The sequence below is a fragment of the Coffea arabica genome, chromosome 11e (assembly GCF_036785885.1).
Source record: "Coffea arabica cultivar ET-39 chromosome 11e, Coffea Arabica ET-39 HiFi, whole genome shotgun sequence".
In the NCBI taxonomy this organism is placed as follows: domain Eukaryota; kingdom Viridiplantae; phylum Streptophyta; class Magnoliopsida; order Gentianales; family Rubiaceae; genus Coffea; species Coffea arabica.
Window position 1 is genome coordinate 18328929 of NC_092331.1, and position 19050 is coordinate 18347978.

Here is a 19050-nt window from a genome sequence, read left to right on the forward strand (position 1 = left end):
TGGTGGTATGGTGGGATTTCATCGAAAGTTGGTTAATAGCAAAATGGCACTACAGCAATGGAGTAGACAAACCTTCGTTGATATTTTCCAGGGTGTCAAGGACGCAGAGGAGCTGCTTCGTAAGAGAGAGGAGGAGTTTGACATGAGGCGGGATGAGGCCGCGAAAGGGAATCTAGGGGAGGCGCGGGCAGCCTATGCCAGGGCGCTGGCAGTGGAGTGCGAGTTCTGGAGGCAAAACTCATCGATCAGATGGATTCAGGAGGGTGATGCCAACACCAATTTTTTCCACTCCATGGTCAAACAACGGAGAAATGCGAACTTCATAGGCCGGGTAAAGGACGAGATGGGTGGTTGGCTGGAGGATGAGGTTGCCATCAAGCATTCGGCCGCTCAGTTTTTTCAAAAGTTGTTTACGTCCGAGCGCCAGGACAGGTTAACCCCGGTGTTGGATTTCCAGCTCCCACAGGTGAGGCAAGAGGATAATGATGCGTTACAGCGTCTCTCTACTTTGGAAGAGGTCAAAGAAGTGGTTTTTTCCTTGTCTCCTGAGAGCGCTCCTGGCTCTGACGGCTTTGGGGCAGGTTTTTACCAGTCGTGCTAGCAGATTATAGGTGTAGATTTGGTGGGTGCGGTGCAGGAGTTCTTTCAGGGGGTCCAGCAGCCGCGGGGATTTTCGAGCGCAAACATAGTCCTGATCCCAAAGGTGCAAGGGGCAGCTCAATGGAAAGACTTTCGGCCGATTAGCCTCTGCAACGTGACTTCGAAGGTAATTTCTAAAGTCTTGGCAAATCGCCTGAGGGCTATGCTTCCCATGCTGATCTCTCCATGGCAGACAGGGTTCGTCCCAGGACGGGGTATTACAGAAAATATTTTGTTGGTGCAAGAGTTGGCTCTCGATCTGGATAGGAAGCTACGTCACCCTAATATGATGTTGAAACTTGACATGGAAAAGGCATACGACAAGGTGGAGTGGAACTTCCTCATCTTTATGTTTCGCCAGTTTGGATTTCAAGAGCGGACAGTTGACTTACTGTTCAGAACCGTTTCCAACAATTAATTTTTTGTCTTAATCAACGGGTCGCCAGGAGAGTGCTTCAGGGCGAGTCGGGGAGTCCGGCAAGGGGATCCTCTGTCTCCAACGCTGTTTTTATTGGCATCGGAGTTCTTGGGAAGAGGGCTGCTGCACCTCTTCGATCAAAAGGAGGGGCGGTCTTATGTCTCTGCTGGCTCTTGGGTCCCATACCTTGCGTTTGCTGATGACATATTAGTCTTTGCTCGTTGTTCTAAGGATTGCCTGGACTCACTGGTGGCCTTTTTTGCTTGCTACCAGGCTTATTCTAGGCAGTGAATAAATGGGGGTAAGATCTCATTTATTCTCTCAAACAGAGCGCCGGAGAATTGCGTAGCGCTGGTCCGAGAGAAGCTACGGTTTCAGCAGCAAACGCTTCCATTCACATATTTGGGAGCTCCAATATCTAGGGGCAGGGTAGCGAGCACGCTCTTTGATCCCATTATGGCAAAGATACAAAGTCGGTTGTCGCATTGGAGCTCCCGGCTGCTCTCGACAGGGGGTAAGTTGGTCCACCTTTGGCATGTGCTCTCCTCCATTCAAATGTACTTGCTGCAAGTCCTTCAACCGCCGAAAGCGGTCCTCCAGAGGCTGGGGAGAATATGCAATGCCTTTTTGTGGGATAAAGTGGATGGTGCGAAAGGCATTCATTGGACATCCTAGGACAGGATTTGTTTCCCAACATCAGAGGGGGGTTTGGGGGTGCGGTCATTTGGGGACATGAGCGCGGCCTTTGCCTGCAAGCTATGGTGGCAGTTACGCCTGGATAGGTCTCGTTGGGCGGAGTTCATGCATGTGAAGTACGTTAGGAGCGGCCATTTGGGCAAGATGCAAGTGAGTAGGCCCATGGGGATTTGGCGTCGGCTGGAGCGAGTCCGGGACTTTATGGAGTCAAGGATTCGGTGGTGCTTGGGTAAAGGGTTTGTCGACTTTTGGTATGATAGGTGGCTGCTGGAGGTGCCCTTGGCTGAGGTGTTAGGTAGGATTGATCCGCTACACATACTTGTGGCTGAGTTTTTTGAAGAGGGGGAATGGAACACCGGGTTGCTGCAGGTGTGGCTTCCATTGGGGTTGGTTCGACAGGTCCAGGGGATTACCTTGTACCCAGATCAGGAAGATGAGATGGTGTGGTTGGGGTCTCCAACGGGTCTTTTTTCAGTGAAGGATGGGTGGGAGGCCTTGCGGTGTAGACGAAACCTCTCCCTTGTTGATGGGTTCATCTGGAATAAAATCCTCCCGCTCAAAATCTCCTTCCTAGTTTGGAAAGTGCTGCGCAATTTGATCCCAGTGGAGGTGAATCTGCAAAAACGAGGCATCATGATGGCGTCTCGGTGTAGCTATTGCTCGTTGCAGGAGGAATCCTTGAACCATCTATTTCTAGGTGGTCCAGTGGCGGAACAGGTTTGGAGTTTCTTTCAACAAAGGTTTGGTCTACTTCACCCTGGATCGCAGTCGATCTCGGCGGAGTGCTTATCTTGGTTTGCTTCTATGTCATCTGTCTCGGCTAATCATATTCGGACAGTTACTCCATGTTTAATTGTGTGGGGCATCTGGCAGGCATGAAATAAGGCACGTTTTGAGGGGACTCGGATGGATCCGCAAGGGATAATATGGGCAGTGGGGAGCCTAGTTGAGGAGTTAGGGAGGGCGAAAGCCTTTTCCCTAAAGCATTTCAAGGGTGACTCGGATGATCCATGGGCGATATTGGCTACTTGGAGACAGAGGGTAATGAGTCGCGTGGTGAGGTCGTGGTTGCCGTCACCGAAGGGAGCGGTCAAGTTGAATACAGATGCCAGCGTGACGAGAGGGAAGGTATCAGGGGGCGGCTTCCTACGGGACCATGAGGGTAAATTGATCTTTGCGTTCTACAAAGAGTTCGGAGATGTTGATGTGCTGACTGCTGAGAGTTTGGCATTGTTACACGGTTTGCTCTTCTGTGATAGAGGTCGGGCTCAAAGATTATTGGTGGAGGTGGATTCGGCGGGATTGGTCCAGTTGCTAGACTCGGGGACTTTGGCGAAATGGCCGTTATGTAACTCATTACGCCGGATTCGGGGTCTGCTAAAAAGCTTCAATGCTACAGCAAAACACATATTCAGAGAGGCGAACTCCGCGGCGGATAAATTAGCAACGACGGATTCCCAGGATGATTTTTTCAGCACGTCACTCCAGCACCTCCCGAGGGAGGTTAGGGCTATTTTACTTTTGGATAGTAGGGGAGTCCCAGTTGTTCGTACTCAAGGTGGGAGGGTATAGCCCTCTTGCTGTTTCTTGGAACTGAGGGCAGCGGTAACTCTTTGTATTCTGCCAGTTTAGTAATGAAATAAACAGTTTGGCAAAAAAAAAAAGAAATAGGGATTTTCATTGGTTCTGGTATCAGAGCCTAACCATAGTTATTGTTATTTTGAATTATTTCCTATATTAAATTTCTAATTCATGCATTCATGTTTAAAAAAAAATAATAATAATAGTCCCACGTCAAACGTGTGAAAGGAAAATGAATGGTTTATAAGTTTGGAACATGGGCTATTGAATAATTTCGATTAATCATTTTGAATCCGTAATTTCAGTTCAAAAGTTATTTGAGCCGGCCCTTGGGTCCACGTCATGATAGTTGGTATCATAGCAAATCTTGCATGGTCTCTACGTAGAATGAGTTTGAGTCAATGTGTTATGGTTTTAACTACACAAGGAAGCCCAAGGAATTGTGTGCCATGTACGAGGGTCACCTCAGAGTCTGCAAGAAATTGCATGCCATGTATGAGAGTCACTTCTAAAGTCTGAACATGACCAAGTGGACAATATGGATTATGACAGGTAGTCCCACATTGTGAAAGGAAAAGAAATGGTTTATAAGCTTGGACCCATTGGCTATTGAATAACTTACGTTAACCATTTTAAACCTAAGATTTTAGTTCAAAAGTTATTTGGCCAATTCTTGGGTTCGGGTCATGACTGTAGAAATCTTAGTTTGGAGCAAGGAGAATATACCAAGCAATGATTCATAGAAGTCAAATATTGACATCAAATTAGATGGCATCAACTGTGCCTTGTAGTTCCAAGTTGTCGAGATGTGTATCTCGAGCAAGGACAAATTAGGATATATTAATAGTGATCTTTCACAACCTTCACCGATAGATCCTATAAATTGATGGTAGAGAACTAAAAACTCGAATCATGAATGGATGGTTGATAAGCAACATGGATCCATTCTTGATCAAAAATTTCATTCGTTTTCCTAAGGCAAAAACGTTATGGAATGCAATTGCTACAACTTACTTCAATGGGGTATAATCTGCAAAGAAAAGTTATCTGGATGGGACAAGTTGGAGGAGTACAACAACTTATTTCAATGGGGCTAATACATCTCAATTGTATGATTTGCAGAGGAAAGTTACCAGGATGAGACAAGTTGGAGGGCTAATTGAGAAGAATTATAATGACCCGTAAGGCTTGTGGAGAGAGATTGATTTTCATTAGTCAAACCAAATAGAGTGTGCTGCCGATATTAATAGGTGTAACTCTATCATATAGGAAGAAAAGGTGTACATCTTTCTCAATGGGTTAGATGACCGATTGGATAAAATTCACAGTGATGCACTAGGATTGAAACCATTTCCAATGGTGGAAGGGGCGTATGCCTATATTCAACGCAAGACACTAGACAATTGGTAATATTGATAGAGAGAGAAATACATCACAATTAGCTCTGTCATGGCTTCTAGGGGTGAGCAAACGGTACAAATTCGATAATTTGGTGAATTCGATTATTTGATTTATAGAAATCTAAACTGTTTTCAATTTCGAATTGGCTATAACCGAATTTATTTCGCAACCGATTTCGAATTCGAAAATGGTAACGAATTCGGTCTAACCGAATTCATTTATTAAACAAAAAAAAACTGATGAGACAATCCTGTTATGGTCCTGAAGGAAGTGATTGTGTAATTTTTAATTTACAAATTGGGGCTCCTAAATTATAATACATTCATTATGCTCCTCAATGATTTAAAAATTATTACTGATTTGATCCTCAAATTTATTCATAATTTAACACATTACTTATGTTCTAATCATTTTGTGGTTTAATTGGCATTTATTTGATCACTTATACCTAGAATCCTTAGTTTATGATTTAAGGAACATATAAAAGGTGATTAATTTAACTAGAATAAATCTTAGATTGTACAATGATTAGTGATAATTTATGAATTTATAATTTGCAATGATTAATAATAAGTAATATTAGTTACAAACTTACAAATTACAATGATTAGTAATGAGTTATATTAGTTACAAACTTATAATTTATTTCAAATCAAAATAAAACTTATTTATTTACATATGTTATTGTGAAAGTCAATACACTAATACATTGATGTTATATGCATTCACTTACACTGCTTAATTGTCTTGTCTATATTTAAAGGCTTAAGATTAGTGAATAGAGAATATGAATTTTTATATTAAATATGTAATGTAAATTTAGACCATACTAATACTTGCAAATTATAGGTTACGTATTCAAATATTCAATAATTCAAACATTAATAATGTATCAAATTACCAATATCTAAATTCTAATTACTAATTATGTTTATTGTTTAATATTTAGTATTATACATATATGTATTAATTATTATCTAATTCTAAGCATGTTACTCATGTATAAAATAATAAGTATTATAGTTATGTTATATTGTTATGTATTACTATATATTTGTATTATTATAGTCATATAACAATTAACAAATACTAAAATATATTGTACATTATTATATATTATTATTATTATAAGTACATGATAATACCATGTACTAACTATTATTAATAGCATTTACCTATATAATATAATAATATATTAGTAGTATATACTAATACTAAATAGTATTTATCTATATATTATATAATTTTATAAACTAATTTGGTATTCGAATGCGGTAATGAGGTACTCTATTTCATTTTACCGAATTTGAATGCGAAAAAGGTAATAGATTTACTCATATTTGGTAGTTGGTGTTGATTGTAGGAACTCGGAGCGGAAAGGAATTAAAGACATGATTTTTCACTGGACTTTTATATTGTTTAGCGTGGCCGCATCAAAGTATTATCCTGCATGTTCGGAAAGCTAGGGATTTTGCATGTGATCTCGAATCTTGAATTGAAATTGTGCAAATCAGATTATTCATCGAATGGATAGTCTCCTACTTTTGCTAGGATATTAGTCTATCTATCTATTAGGACTTCTCTTTTTTCGGATAAGAGTTGTTGACTTAGTAGATTTGGAACCTTGTTTTTGAAGAGTAGTTTAGTAGGAGTAGGAAACAAAAAAAGAAAGAAAGGTTGTCGTCTATCTTTTCTTTCTCACAAGGGATAGGAAACAAAATGAAAAGAAACATCATAGTAGTTATCTTTTTCTTTTTCGCAAGGAAGAGGAACGACATTGTCCTTTCCCTTTTCCTCTTGACTTCATCTAATAATCGGAGAATGGTTTTGGCAATGACTTCTACTATTTTGCGTGGAATTTCTCCAATAGAGATCCACTAAGCTCTTCATTCTAGTCAAGAAACAACGGAGGATTTGGTTCAACTAAAATTATGAGATCGAATTGATTATATTTACTTCTTTTATTTACTGGTATTTGTATGTTCCCTGATTTAATTTCTTATGGTTATTATATTATTTGAATATCCAGGGCCCGATATTTAAATTAATCTAATAACCTAGAACCAATTAGAGTAGTTAAATCCGTAATTATTTAATTGCTTCAAAATAGTGTTACTGGTATAATTGGATTTGTGTCAAGGAGACACATCGGATAATTTAAAATAATTCTCGTAGTTTGTTATTTGGTTAGAATAGAGCTTCTCTAATTTCTAAGGCAATTGAAAAATTGAACTCTAAGGTCGTATCTAGGGTTATATCTTGATTAGGGCAATGATTAACAGTCATATCTTAATCACCAATACAGTAAAGAGAAGTTAATTGTCATCGCTTGTTTGGTAGTTATAACTTATCAGTGAATAAGGGAAATTATTTTTGCATCAATGATCAATTGAGTGAATCATTTCCAAAATTGTTTCTTGGTTAGAGATTATTTATTCTTGATTCAATTTTAATAAGTTGTCATTTAGTATTTTATTAATTTATTAATTTATTTATTTGAGTTGTTTAATTATTCCCATTTTTATAAAAATCCCCCTTATTCTGGGCTCTAGAAGAAACAAATTTTTCCTAATCCCTGTAGATTCGACTCTGCTCACTGCTATATATAAAATTTATATTTTATCTGAGTAGGTATTTATTATTGTACAGATTCAATACCTATCAACTTTTATGAACTCCTTGGTATTTATTCATACATATCACAAAAAAGGAAAAACTATAGAAAGAATGAGCATGAATTCCCTCATATCTACTTCAATAAATGTCTTTGAAGGGAAGAAAATTATAAACTTGATTTATGCCTTTATACTTACTTGACCTACATGTATATTTTAAGGGATATATATTTGATGAGAAATAATTTTGATATTGGCTTAATTATAAGGGGGAGTTCAAAGCTTTATTTGATGAGAAATCTTTTTGTTATGGCACTAGAATATACAATATGCTTAATCTTAGAAGAAGTTACTTGTAATTCTTTCTTCATGATCAATTTCTCTTCATTCTTACATACTTTATTTTTGTTGATGTCAAAAGGGGAAGAAAATTGTATGATATTACTTTGTTTGCTAAGTTTGCACTTAGGGCGAGTTTACTTGAATTCTATTTTTTGATCTTTGAAATACCATAGAGTAAGAAAGAGTCTATTTGTGACGCCCCCACTTCTCTCAAGGGCGAACCCAAGGGTATCCGCGGGACGCCTATCTAGCTTTCGCCAGGACTCGAGACAATTCCAATTCAAACTTAAAGTCTAATAGTAACAATGAAAATCGGAATAAAAGTACGAAGTTATTTCCATACGTAAATATTCAATCTTACATCACAATTTCAAACTTACAATTACTTTTTCCAAAATATGCAACTTCTAAAAGTTGTCTAAACAAATAAATTCAAAATTCTAATCAAATGAGCCACCAAGTAAACTTCTCCATAATTCCTCCCATATCCGCTCCTGTTAAGGAAAACAAATCTAACGGGGTGAGCGAATGCTCGTGAGGCCGAGAAAACATGCAAGACACATAGTTTAATAACAATAGCACTTACACAATAATGAAAGCTATAAGATTCAAGTAATTCATAATTTATAATAAATACACTTGAGTAGGATGCAGGAGCTCTTAGGAGCTAATTTTCAATTGCTTTGCCCAAATTCAATTTAATACCTTCTCATGATGACACCCCATCACCCGGGTAGATAATCAAATTCGTAGCACTTTACTTATTCCATTTATGTTTCTGAGACGACTCGAGAGGTACCACCCATCCAAATCGGTGTGGTACTTGTTATCGCTCAATTTATAGTTCTGAGACGACTTGAGAGATACCTTCCACCAAATCGGTATGGTACTTGCTATCGTTCAGAGGTCAATGAGACTCCGCTCCAATCGACTTAGAGTGCTTTATGATTCTGAGACGACTCGAGAGGTACCTCCCACCCGAATCGGTATGGTACTTACTATCGTTCAGAGGTCGATGAGACTCCGCTCCAATCGACTTAGAATACTTTATGGTTCTGAGACGACTCGAGAGGTACCTCCCACCCGAATCGGTGTGGCACTTACTATCGTTCAGAAGTCGATGAGACTCTGCTCCAATCGACTTAGCATGGTTTAGAATACTGAGACGATTCGAGAGGTACCTCCCACCAAATCGGTGTGGTACTTACAATCGTTCAGTGGTCGATGAGGCATCGCTCCAATCGACTTATGCAGCCATATCATAATTTATCATTTCATTCAATCATTCAATACATTCAATTATTTATTTCATTTCAATCAAGTCATTCATGATTTAGTCATTTCAATTCAATCAAATCATTCATGATTCATTCATTTCATTTCAATCAAGTCATTCATGATTCATTTAAATGAGACCGAGTGCGGTAAAGTACAAACTCGACTCAGCATTTTCAAAATCTCCAATCACTAATAACAATTAAGCATGTATCAGGTTTACATGACACTCATCAAGTAAAATAAGGAAGAAATGTCCACTTGAGGGTTCAGGCGTCCACCGTGGGATCCTCTTGAAGGTCCTCTTGAGTGCCTGAGCAATTAATAATGAACTATTATAAACTATCGCTTAAAACCCCTAATTATCGAGGAAGATTGCACACTTGTACAATCTAGGAAAATTTCACGAGAATGAGCCTTAATTACTCGTAAATTGAGGTTCAAAAGTGGGGTTTAAAAACACAAGCGAAATCTGATTTTTCATCTTTGAAATCGTTGGACGGGACAAGTAGGTACAAATCATTTTCCAAACAAACTTAGAAGGATCGCGATACAATTCGGCCAAGAATTGGCTGGATATCCGGCCGGATCGTCGGCCGGATTCAAGGCAGAGAAGGATCCAATTTTTTTTCAAATTTCACCACCAATCCGGCCAAGAACTGGTCGGATATACGGTTGGATTCTCTGAAAATGTTCCCACGCAAAATTTTTTAAAATGGCTAAGAATTTTCGAATTTATGAGTATTCTTTTGAAAAATCATATCTCACTCTCTACAAGTCCAAAGTTGGAAAATTTGATACCGTTAGAAACTTCTTTCAAAGTACTAAAAGTTTCTAGAAGACACCTTTCCATGATTCCAAATGGAAGATATTCAAAATTTGGTTCAAAGTGGCTGTTTTGGAATGCCAAGACAGATTTGGGTTGATTTTCGGCCAAGTTTGGAAATTCGGTAAAATTCACACAACGTGAACTAACCTCTGAAATTTGGAACTCAAATAGAGGTATTATCAAAGTTTTCAACACAACAAGCGGAACACGAATTGGAGTTTTGAGCACCAAGATATGATGGCTCAAAGTTACTGAAATTTCCCTATTAAACAAGAACTTTCCAGATTTAAACATGGACTTTAAGGCTTTGGTTGGGCATCTAAATGAACTCGGAATGGCACCAAATTTGGTAGTATTATACTACCATATAGGGGATATTCCTCTGTCAAATATCATACAAAAATTCATCCGGAATGTTAGTTAACAAAATCACTAAATTTTTCCAAATTTCCAAGACAAAGCTGCCTTGTACTTCCATTTCCCTTTCCTAAAACATTTGGCCAATGAAATCTTTTCAAACATGGCCCATTTATGAAGGAAATGTCTAAGAAACATTTAAGATACATTTGGTAGGTGGTTAACACCAAGAATTTCGAAACAACAAGTCCCAATCAAAATTTAGGCATCCAACTAGCCAAAAAAGGGTTTTTCATCACTGAGTCAGTTTCGGATTTTGGCCACAACTCACTCAATTCAACTTGGAATTGAGCGTGATTGGTGGTGTTGAAAACTAGATTCATATGGTTACAATTTCTTAGAAGAAATCATTTTAAAAATCTGTCCATAACTAGCTCATATTTGAGTATCAAGTCGCAGCTCATAACAGGGCTTCTAGTATAGATGTGAAACAGGACAGGCAGGTTCAGATGATTGGTATGGTTCACTCAGGTAGAATCATGGCATGAATTTTATACCATTGGAAAACTAGAAATGTCTAGTTTCTAATGCCACAAACGGCACTCGATTTCGACATCGGAGCAAAGAGTTATAGCCGAAACAAAATCACTGCCAGAGTAATATGGGACACAATTCCAGTTTTGACAAATTTCCAAAAACTCAACATTCACTCATCCAAATCACGTAAATTTTTTAGGAAACTTTATACACAACCTATATTACAATTTGCATCAGAAACAAGTCAATTGGATCTCAAGAAAGTACACCAAAGTGCACGGCAATGGCAGGGGCAGAATCGGCATCTTAACATGCAACCCCTCATTTGATTTCCTTTTCACTTTTATCACTTAACTCTACTAAATTAACACTTAATTAACACAATTAACATCCAATCTCATCAAATCAGATCATCAAAGCCATTGTGGGATTTCATAGAGCGCACTCACCAAATTTCTAACAATTTAAAGCTACCCATGAGAATCCAAGAGCTCATGAGTGCAATACTACTTCCATAAACTAAGATTCAAGAGGTTGCTCGTTGATTACTTTCTTAGATGACTAAAGTAGAAAATTTTAGTCCTTTGAAGCTCAAGAAAACCGTGCAAATGAAGCCCTTTTCCTAGCTTGAGTTGATCTCCAAGTGGTTTGCAAGGTGAGTGTAAATTTTGGGGTGATTTGGGTGAGAAATGGAGCAAGAAATGGAAGACCTTTGGGTTGTCTTCTTCCTTGGGGGTGGCCGGCCAGCAAGAGTGAAGAGAGAGGGAGTGAAATCTGATGTTAAGGCTTCTTGAGGAAGCTTAAGTGTGTGGCCAAAAATACTTCAAAAGTCAAACCTTCAATAGCGCGCGAACGCGCGCGTTTCGTGCTTGTTTTCTCTCGGGTTTGTTTCATTTGTGCACTAAACCTCCAATGCACTTCCATTCATATTATTATTATTCATTCTTAATAGCTCCAAAATAAAGGTCTTAAACCCCTCAATTAATCACGCACACGAAAACGCGTAATTCCGATTTGTGCGCGATAAAGTGGAAATTCCAAGAAATTCTTATAACGATAGTATCACTAACTAATAATTGAACGCTTAAACATAAAAATACATATTTCAAGACTAATGTACAAGTCTCCCATTTTTCAAGCTTATTGTGTTCTCGAATCGATTATTGACTCCAAACGCGTATTCACTATTCCCACTTAACGAGCTTTCAAAATTTAAATTTTGAAACGAGTCATTTTAAAAATATAAGTAAATCATAGTTCCAAGTAATTGGGTCTAAAAAAATTGAAATAAAATATTCGGAGTAAACGGCCAAATAAATGTTTAAATGAGCTCGTAATAGGAATTTAAAATAAGAAAATTTGCGAGTCCTCACACTATTTGAGTTTATTTGATCAAAGAAATTATCATTTTATTTGTCATCATCAAAAAGAGGGAAATTGAATATTTAGGTCGATCAATCCTTAATTTTGATGATTAACGAACCAAAATAATGATTTGAACTAATGTTTTTAGTGAGAATTTTGCTAGAGCAGATGCTCAAACATTTTTAAAAAGGGACAAAAATTAAGAAGCAATGAAAATTGTTGCTCAGTATCGGACGCGCAATTACTGATCAAATGTCCTAAGTACAGATATCTCCTAACATCGGACACTGCATCAGATGCATAATGAAGGGTCGTCATCTTGAACATTAAAGCAAATAACATTGGGCAAAGTGTCGATGCTAACTTACTCTATCGGTTATTTGAAAATTAAATGTAAAACTTGGGAAGCTATTGATATCTTTTGAATGCGTTTGTTGGACAATAAATATTTGCATCGGTCGCTCGATCGAATATCGACCGCATGGTTCGGACGCAGAGCATTTGGTTTGGAATAGTTCCAATGGTTAGTTTTTAACAGTTAGTCTTTTTACTGTTGGATAGCTTCTTGGACTTTCATCTTTTATAAATACCCCAAGGCCTGAAATATTAGAGTAACTTTTGCCTATATTGAATATAAGTTCGTAAGAGTGATTTTATCTAGAAAACTATGATTAAAGAAGGTTTTTCGTTCAACAAATAATAGTACATTGTGAGAAATAATTAGAGGCAGCTACGATTATAAGACAAACAATATAAGAGCCACCCAATATTAAAATTAGCAAGTTCCCAAAGACAAATAATTAGATGCAGCAAGTTCCCAAAGATGTACGGACAAATATTTATAAAATTGTTTTAGATAACAACAACGAGATAGATAATAGAGTAGTTCAAAAGGAATTATGTAATCTTTCTATCAAAGATTACAGCTAAATGGGAAACTCCATCAGTTATCCATCATTAGTATCTCAAATTGATTAATTTATCAAGTTTTCTATGCACAAAGCGTTCATAATGGGAAAATATCTATATTTAGCATATAATCTTTGTTTCAAATCTGATGTAACAACAATTTTAATGCACCAGAGGTTCTGATACTCGATGGTAGTTCAATTCGTGTGAATTTTTACAGCATATGATATCTTACATGTATTTTAGTTCGTAGTAGCATCTTAATTCAACCTGTGCATCAATGAAGAGCGTATCCCCTTGAAACCAGGGACAACAGAAGATGTATGTGTTTTGAGGTGGAATATAACATTGTGATGAGTAATGATTATTGAATGATTACCAAAATGTCAAATTTTATAACTTACATTTCTGATTCGGGAGTTTATGTCTGAAGATACACTGGCGATTGTCCTGTGTGAGGTTTGGGTTGTTTCCTAATAACAGAACACCCTGTTGTTTTTTTTAGCAATTATTTGGACTGTTTTTGGTTCATCTTTTTAGGTAGTCATAGCAATTTCAGAATTGTCATTCACTATAACAAAGCATTTGTGCCTGTTTAATATGATGAAACGCTCATTTATCAGTGAATTAATAGTTAGCTCTAAAAGCAGCAATAAACGATATAAAAGTTCAATTCACAAAGCATCACAATCAAGTTATGTCAAATGAATTTTGTCCATAATTCAGAGATGCAGAGTACCCCAGAAAGCTAACCTTATTTCAGAAACCCCACTGAGAGCTTTTTCTTGCTATTACTCCAAACCTATAACATTACAAGCAAACCAATCAAATTACAAAGGCCTTCCAAATTTGTGAAAAAATCTGTATCTTGCAGCTAAATTACAATGGCCGAATGTCAAATTGTAGGAATTAAGCACACACCGACGCCACACACTACCCAAATCACCCACATGAACGACAAAATTGGGGGACAAATCTTACCTCAAGCTGAACCACCAGGAGTAGCTGTGGCTAAAGAACATTCTGAGGTGCTCAATATAAAGGCTTAAAAAATAGGCCAAATCCCAGAATATGAAAAGGGTGAAACTGAAGAAAGTGAAATAGGAGGCATTGAAACAAGCATAATCAATGCTCACCCGTTTGGGCATTAACATACAAATGTTTGACTATTTAATTGAGGCTATAATGACAAAGAAATGGGGTCTTTCGAACATGAGCTCGGATGAGAGGGGAAACGAAGAGGCATTTCGTTTCAGACAAAGGTTGAAAGGAAAATCCCAATCCCCGAAGCTAAAAGGGGGGAAACTGGCCCAATCCCAAAGGCCAGACATTGAGTCATTAATAAACTCATGTTTATGGCCGTTAAATTCAAGCATAAATGACAGCTAAATAGTGGATTTCACACCTGAGCTTTAACAACGGTGATAGGTGAGCAAGGTTTCAAACACAAGCTCATTTCAGACAAAGCGATAGTCTCAAATGGTTATCTGTGGCTCAAAAGCCACACTTATGTTGTCTAAAGGCCATTTCAATAATTACATGAACCCACAGACTTATATGAGTTGTACCAAAAGCAACAAACGGTTCCAGATTAATTGCACATACCATAAATACGCACATGCTTCAAAAAATTAAAGTTTTAAATGTCTATAAACGAGGCCATTTCAGTTAATATACCCAACCACATGCTTCCCTCACTTGTACCTTCAGCTTGTAAAACACTATATAATATTTAACATTCCCAAAAAGTCCCAGGCTATGCGATTGAAATTCAACTCTCTCTTTGACCAAAACTCAATCTTAGATAGTATAAGGATACTCTCCTTTATTCTCTTGTACTCTTTGTGAAGTTGTAAAGAAAAGATACTTCTTAGTTGGTTGGTGAGCATTCAATTATTGTATAGTGAGTGTTGACTAGAGAGAAGTTGTGAAATTCTTTGACTCAACTAAATAGTGCTTAGAATAAATAAAGAGTGAACCCGAGCAACTTCCCCAAATAGTTCTTCAACTAATTTATTAATCCACATTTGATCCTCCTTCTTCAAAATAGGGCAAAATTGTCTTCGAATAAAATTTTTTGAACCAAATTGATCTCTATGTGGCGGAGCTGCCAAGAAATAGTTGGACAAAAGTGGTGGTGAAATTTGAATTCTCTTGGCTGTTCAATTGCATAGGGTCCAATTGGCCCAAAAAAAATTTGTTGGAGGACCATTCTGTCCCATTTTTAAGATGAAGGACCAAACGTGAATTAGTAAAATACTTGAAGAACTATTTGGGGGATTTGTTCAATGAACCTTCTTATGTATAAAGTGATTTGCTTCACCATTAATTGAAGAAACTACAAACAGAATTAACTTCAAATTTAGAAGAAATTTGGGAGTTTATTTAGTTTACAATTCTCTTTACTTTTATCGCTTTCTTTTACTACTTGATTGTGTGGATTAAATTGTCTTATCTTTTCTATCTTCACTACTAATTTTGTTTGCTTAAATGTGTGAGCAGTTAAATAAATTTGGCTAGTTAAAATTATAATTTGTTTGTTTTTGTATAATATAATTCACCCCCTCTTAGATTATACTCTCTTACATTGACGACAAGATTTAAATACATGACCTTTTCTGAGAATGTGACTCGTTATTATCAACCGAATGAATTTATGCTTGCATTTCCTAGCATTATCTTGGATATATGTATTTGTCTCATTAAAGTACTTGTGAATCACCTTAGATACTGTTCCCAGTAAACTATTCCAGCAGCCCCCGAAATGGAAGGGATGGGGGGACTTCACTTCGGGTACTTGGGCTGCAGAGCACCGACACTTGCAGAGGTACAATATAATGTGTTGTCCATTGCGTATTAAACAAGTGTTCTTTGATTCTCAACTCAGCAAACAAAACCACCATAACACAAGAAATCTGCGACTGCTATTTGACTTTTAATTGTACGATAAGCATGTCATGTCTTTGCTTAATCTGATAGTGGGGACTAGAGCCAGAGGTTTCCAAACCTCCTTTCTCTCTGTCCTTTTTCATCTTGTCCTCTGTCCTACGGCAGATGCTTTTTTTTTTTTTTTGGAAGACGTCCTACAGCAGATCTATTTCATCAATGTGATACTAAAAGCTAATTCTTTATTACTGTCATATGTGTTGTGGGATTGTCCCCTTTTAACTTATCATAAACTTCATGTAATGTGATACTAAAAGCTATTTTTTTTTATGGACCCTATCATAAACTTCATGTAATGTAGCAATTATTGCAATATTAATCTACTGTACTAGTCATATGAAAAAGCATGATTGACAGTCTGGATTTGATTTGATCAGTCGATACCCTTGCAGGCATGCTACCTTTGGCATGAATTTAATTAACAATGACCGATCATCAATGCAGCTATCCTTTTTCTTCGGCTTTCTATTTGGTTTCTTTCAATTCATTTGGTGGCCCCGATCCAAAATTTTATTTAACAGTAAAGATAGGCAATCAATCCTATCGATAATCACAAAAATATCAAGAAATTAGACAAAGAAAGGATCAGCATTGCAATCTGGAAATCAATGGGAAAAAAAAACTACAATAGTGTCAGTTGAATCAAAACCTTAAGGGGCTAATGTGCAGGTTTCGTTTATGTCAAAAATTAAATAGATCCAATTTTTAAAAATTTAATGATCCAACTTGTGGGATACCACTTAATGACATGATGTGATACAATTTGAGCCATTTAGATCTTTTAAAAAGGGGTTTACTCAAGTGTAAGCCTTCCATCTACAAGCACTTGCAAGCAAATGTTAGCTTGTACACTTGCTCAATTACAAGGAGTTACTTGGTATTTCGCCCATATGATATTGTCAATTGCTGGTCCAGTATCCAGACGCGGCAAGTGTACTTGTGTCGTTTGTGGCAGGATAACCCAACTTTTCAGCATGCATTTGGGACCTGTTATAATTGTTTTCAGCATGCATTTGGGACTTTACATATGCATTCCTGGAAAGAAATGGATTGATTTGACAGTGCACTATATACCAAATAGGTACTAAGAAATATTATTGTCGGTGGTTAGCTATCCGGTTTCAGGTTAGCATAATCCGTAGTGGTTAAATAGTCAAGCAATTGAAATTAAGAGTATGTAATGGTGGAAAACATACATTTTGTTATATTAGCAAAATTTTCATCATAGAATAAATACCAAGATCGACACTAAAGGATTTGAGTGAGTATCAAACGAATCATATGTTATACCTTCTGATACATTTTGTAATGGATCGTAAAGGATACAAATAACTCTAAACTTTCTTCCAAGGGTGTTGGTCAAGTTCGAATCCTGCCAACATCAATTCCGTCATAAAGTAGCAGCAGTAGACAGACACACCACAAAAACAGTAGCAGGATTCGTCTTCCCCTCCTTCCCCCATCATTCTCTTCTTCAAGACTCCTACTTATAATAGAATAGAATATCAAAAACAAAAATTGAAAGTTGCCTTTGTTTTTTTTTTTTTTTGTTGGGATGTATTTGGGGGGGGGGGGGGGGGGGGGGGAGCAGGGAAGAATGACAATATGAACTCTTAGAGTATAGACACGGGCTTCTTGTATAACATTTTAACCAACGAACTGATGCAAAACCTGGTTCTACCAACTCCAATTAATACAAGCGTGAAGCATGTATAAATTGTAGCTGCTTTGCATCAATTGTGAATCTGTTATTCAATTGGACAATTTCAAAAACCTCTCTTCAAGTTTCTACAACTTTGTTGTCATTCCCTATGGTTTTGAAAATATGAATAACCTTCGTTGAAACCTACATCTTTGTAATAATTTATTCCAATTAAAAAAAGCAATAATAAAAATAATTTTAGGTGTGAGAAGTTCATTTAATTCCAAAAGTTTCCCTCATCTATAATAATAGTTCATTTAACGATTCAATCTAACTTTTTATTTCAATTATGGGGCCATTATTACACATGATTAACAAAAAAGTTTCATCATCTACAACCAAAAAGTAACAACTTTCAAATATAACAAAATAAATATTTTTTTCTTACCTTAAGATTCTTATTATCACTATGGTAGTAAAAAGAAACAACAGAATCGAAGTTTCCTCATACCCAATTCCTTTTAATCATCAAGTACATTAAAAAGTTAGTCTACTATTGGAGCCCTTTTTAACATAATCAAATTATGATTAATTTAGTTTTTAAATAACTTAATTATTTTTCATGTCTAAATCCTTCTATTTATCACGTACATCATATATGACTCCTTTTATCTATCAAGTACATTAATAGAAGAGGTGCACCTAGTATCGATTCCCTTTTTATATAGCAAGTTAGTTGTTTTTTAATTCGAAATTATGGTTAATTTATTTAGCAAACGTTTTAATTGTTTCTCTCCACAAATATGTACCTTAAGTTGTAAGAATATAATTTATTCTAAATATGTACCTTGAGTGTCAAATTGATGATAGGAAATTATCAAAACTCAAGAAGAGTACAATACATTTCCCACACAGTCAAAGAGGAAAACAAGATGCGGGGCCTCACAAGTTACAGCTTCCTCTATTTGAGGGATTTAAAATTAGTCATTTTAAATTTTTTTCCATCACACTTCAACATATTTATATCGTATCTACCAAGGTTTTAAAGCCAAGATCGTTCATTGAATCGGAAAAGTTACTGGGTCACGGGTCACTAGTTCAAATATTTGACTGACTGTTTTTGGCCAGTGTCGTCATATTTAAATAAAAATAAATTATATATTACTAATTTTATCATATCTGCAATTTTCACATCCCACTATAAAGGTTTAGACACATGATCATAAGTATAGTCCTTTTGCTAATAAGTTTATAATAAAATAAACTAAAAGACAAACGAAGATACATAGCAAAATAAAAGAAAAGCAAGAAAAAAAGAGCTATAATTATATCAATATGACAAGCTTGACACCAAAAAAATAAGAATCTTACTTTAGAAAATTAGTAAATTACAAAGTAAAACAAAAAAAAATCATAGATTAGGAAATCAAACCTACACATACAGTTTAGGCACAAAATTAAACTTTATTGAAGGAATTTGAGAGATTAATGATGAGAT

The 19050-nt window shown here is 36.5% G+C and overlaps 1 protein-coding gene across 1 annotated transcript; it reads left to right on the plus strand.

Moving 5' to 3' along the window:
- Positions 1-1789: 1789 nt before the first annotated feature.
- LOC140021195 (uncharacterized) lies at positions 1790-2632 on the plus strand. Its single transcript, XM_072071961.1, has one exon. The coding sequence runs from the start codon at positions 1790-1792 to the stop codon at positions 2630-2632; it is 843 nt and encodes a 280-aa protein (XP_071928062.1).
- Positions 2633-19050: the final 16418 nt, after the last annotated feature.

Excerpts from the sequence above, each read along its gene's own strand:
- LOC140021195 (XM_072071961.1), top strand. The coding sequence starts at position 1,790 with ATGAGCGCGGCCTTTGCCTGCAAGCTATGGTGGCAGTTACGCCTGGAT.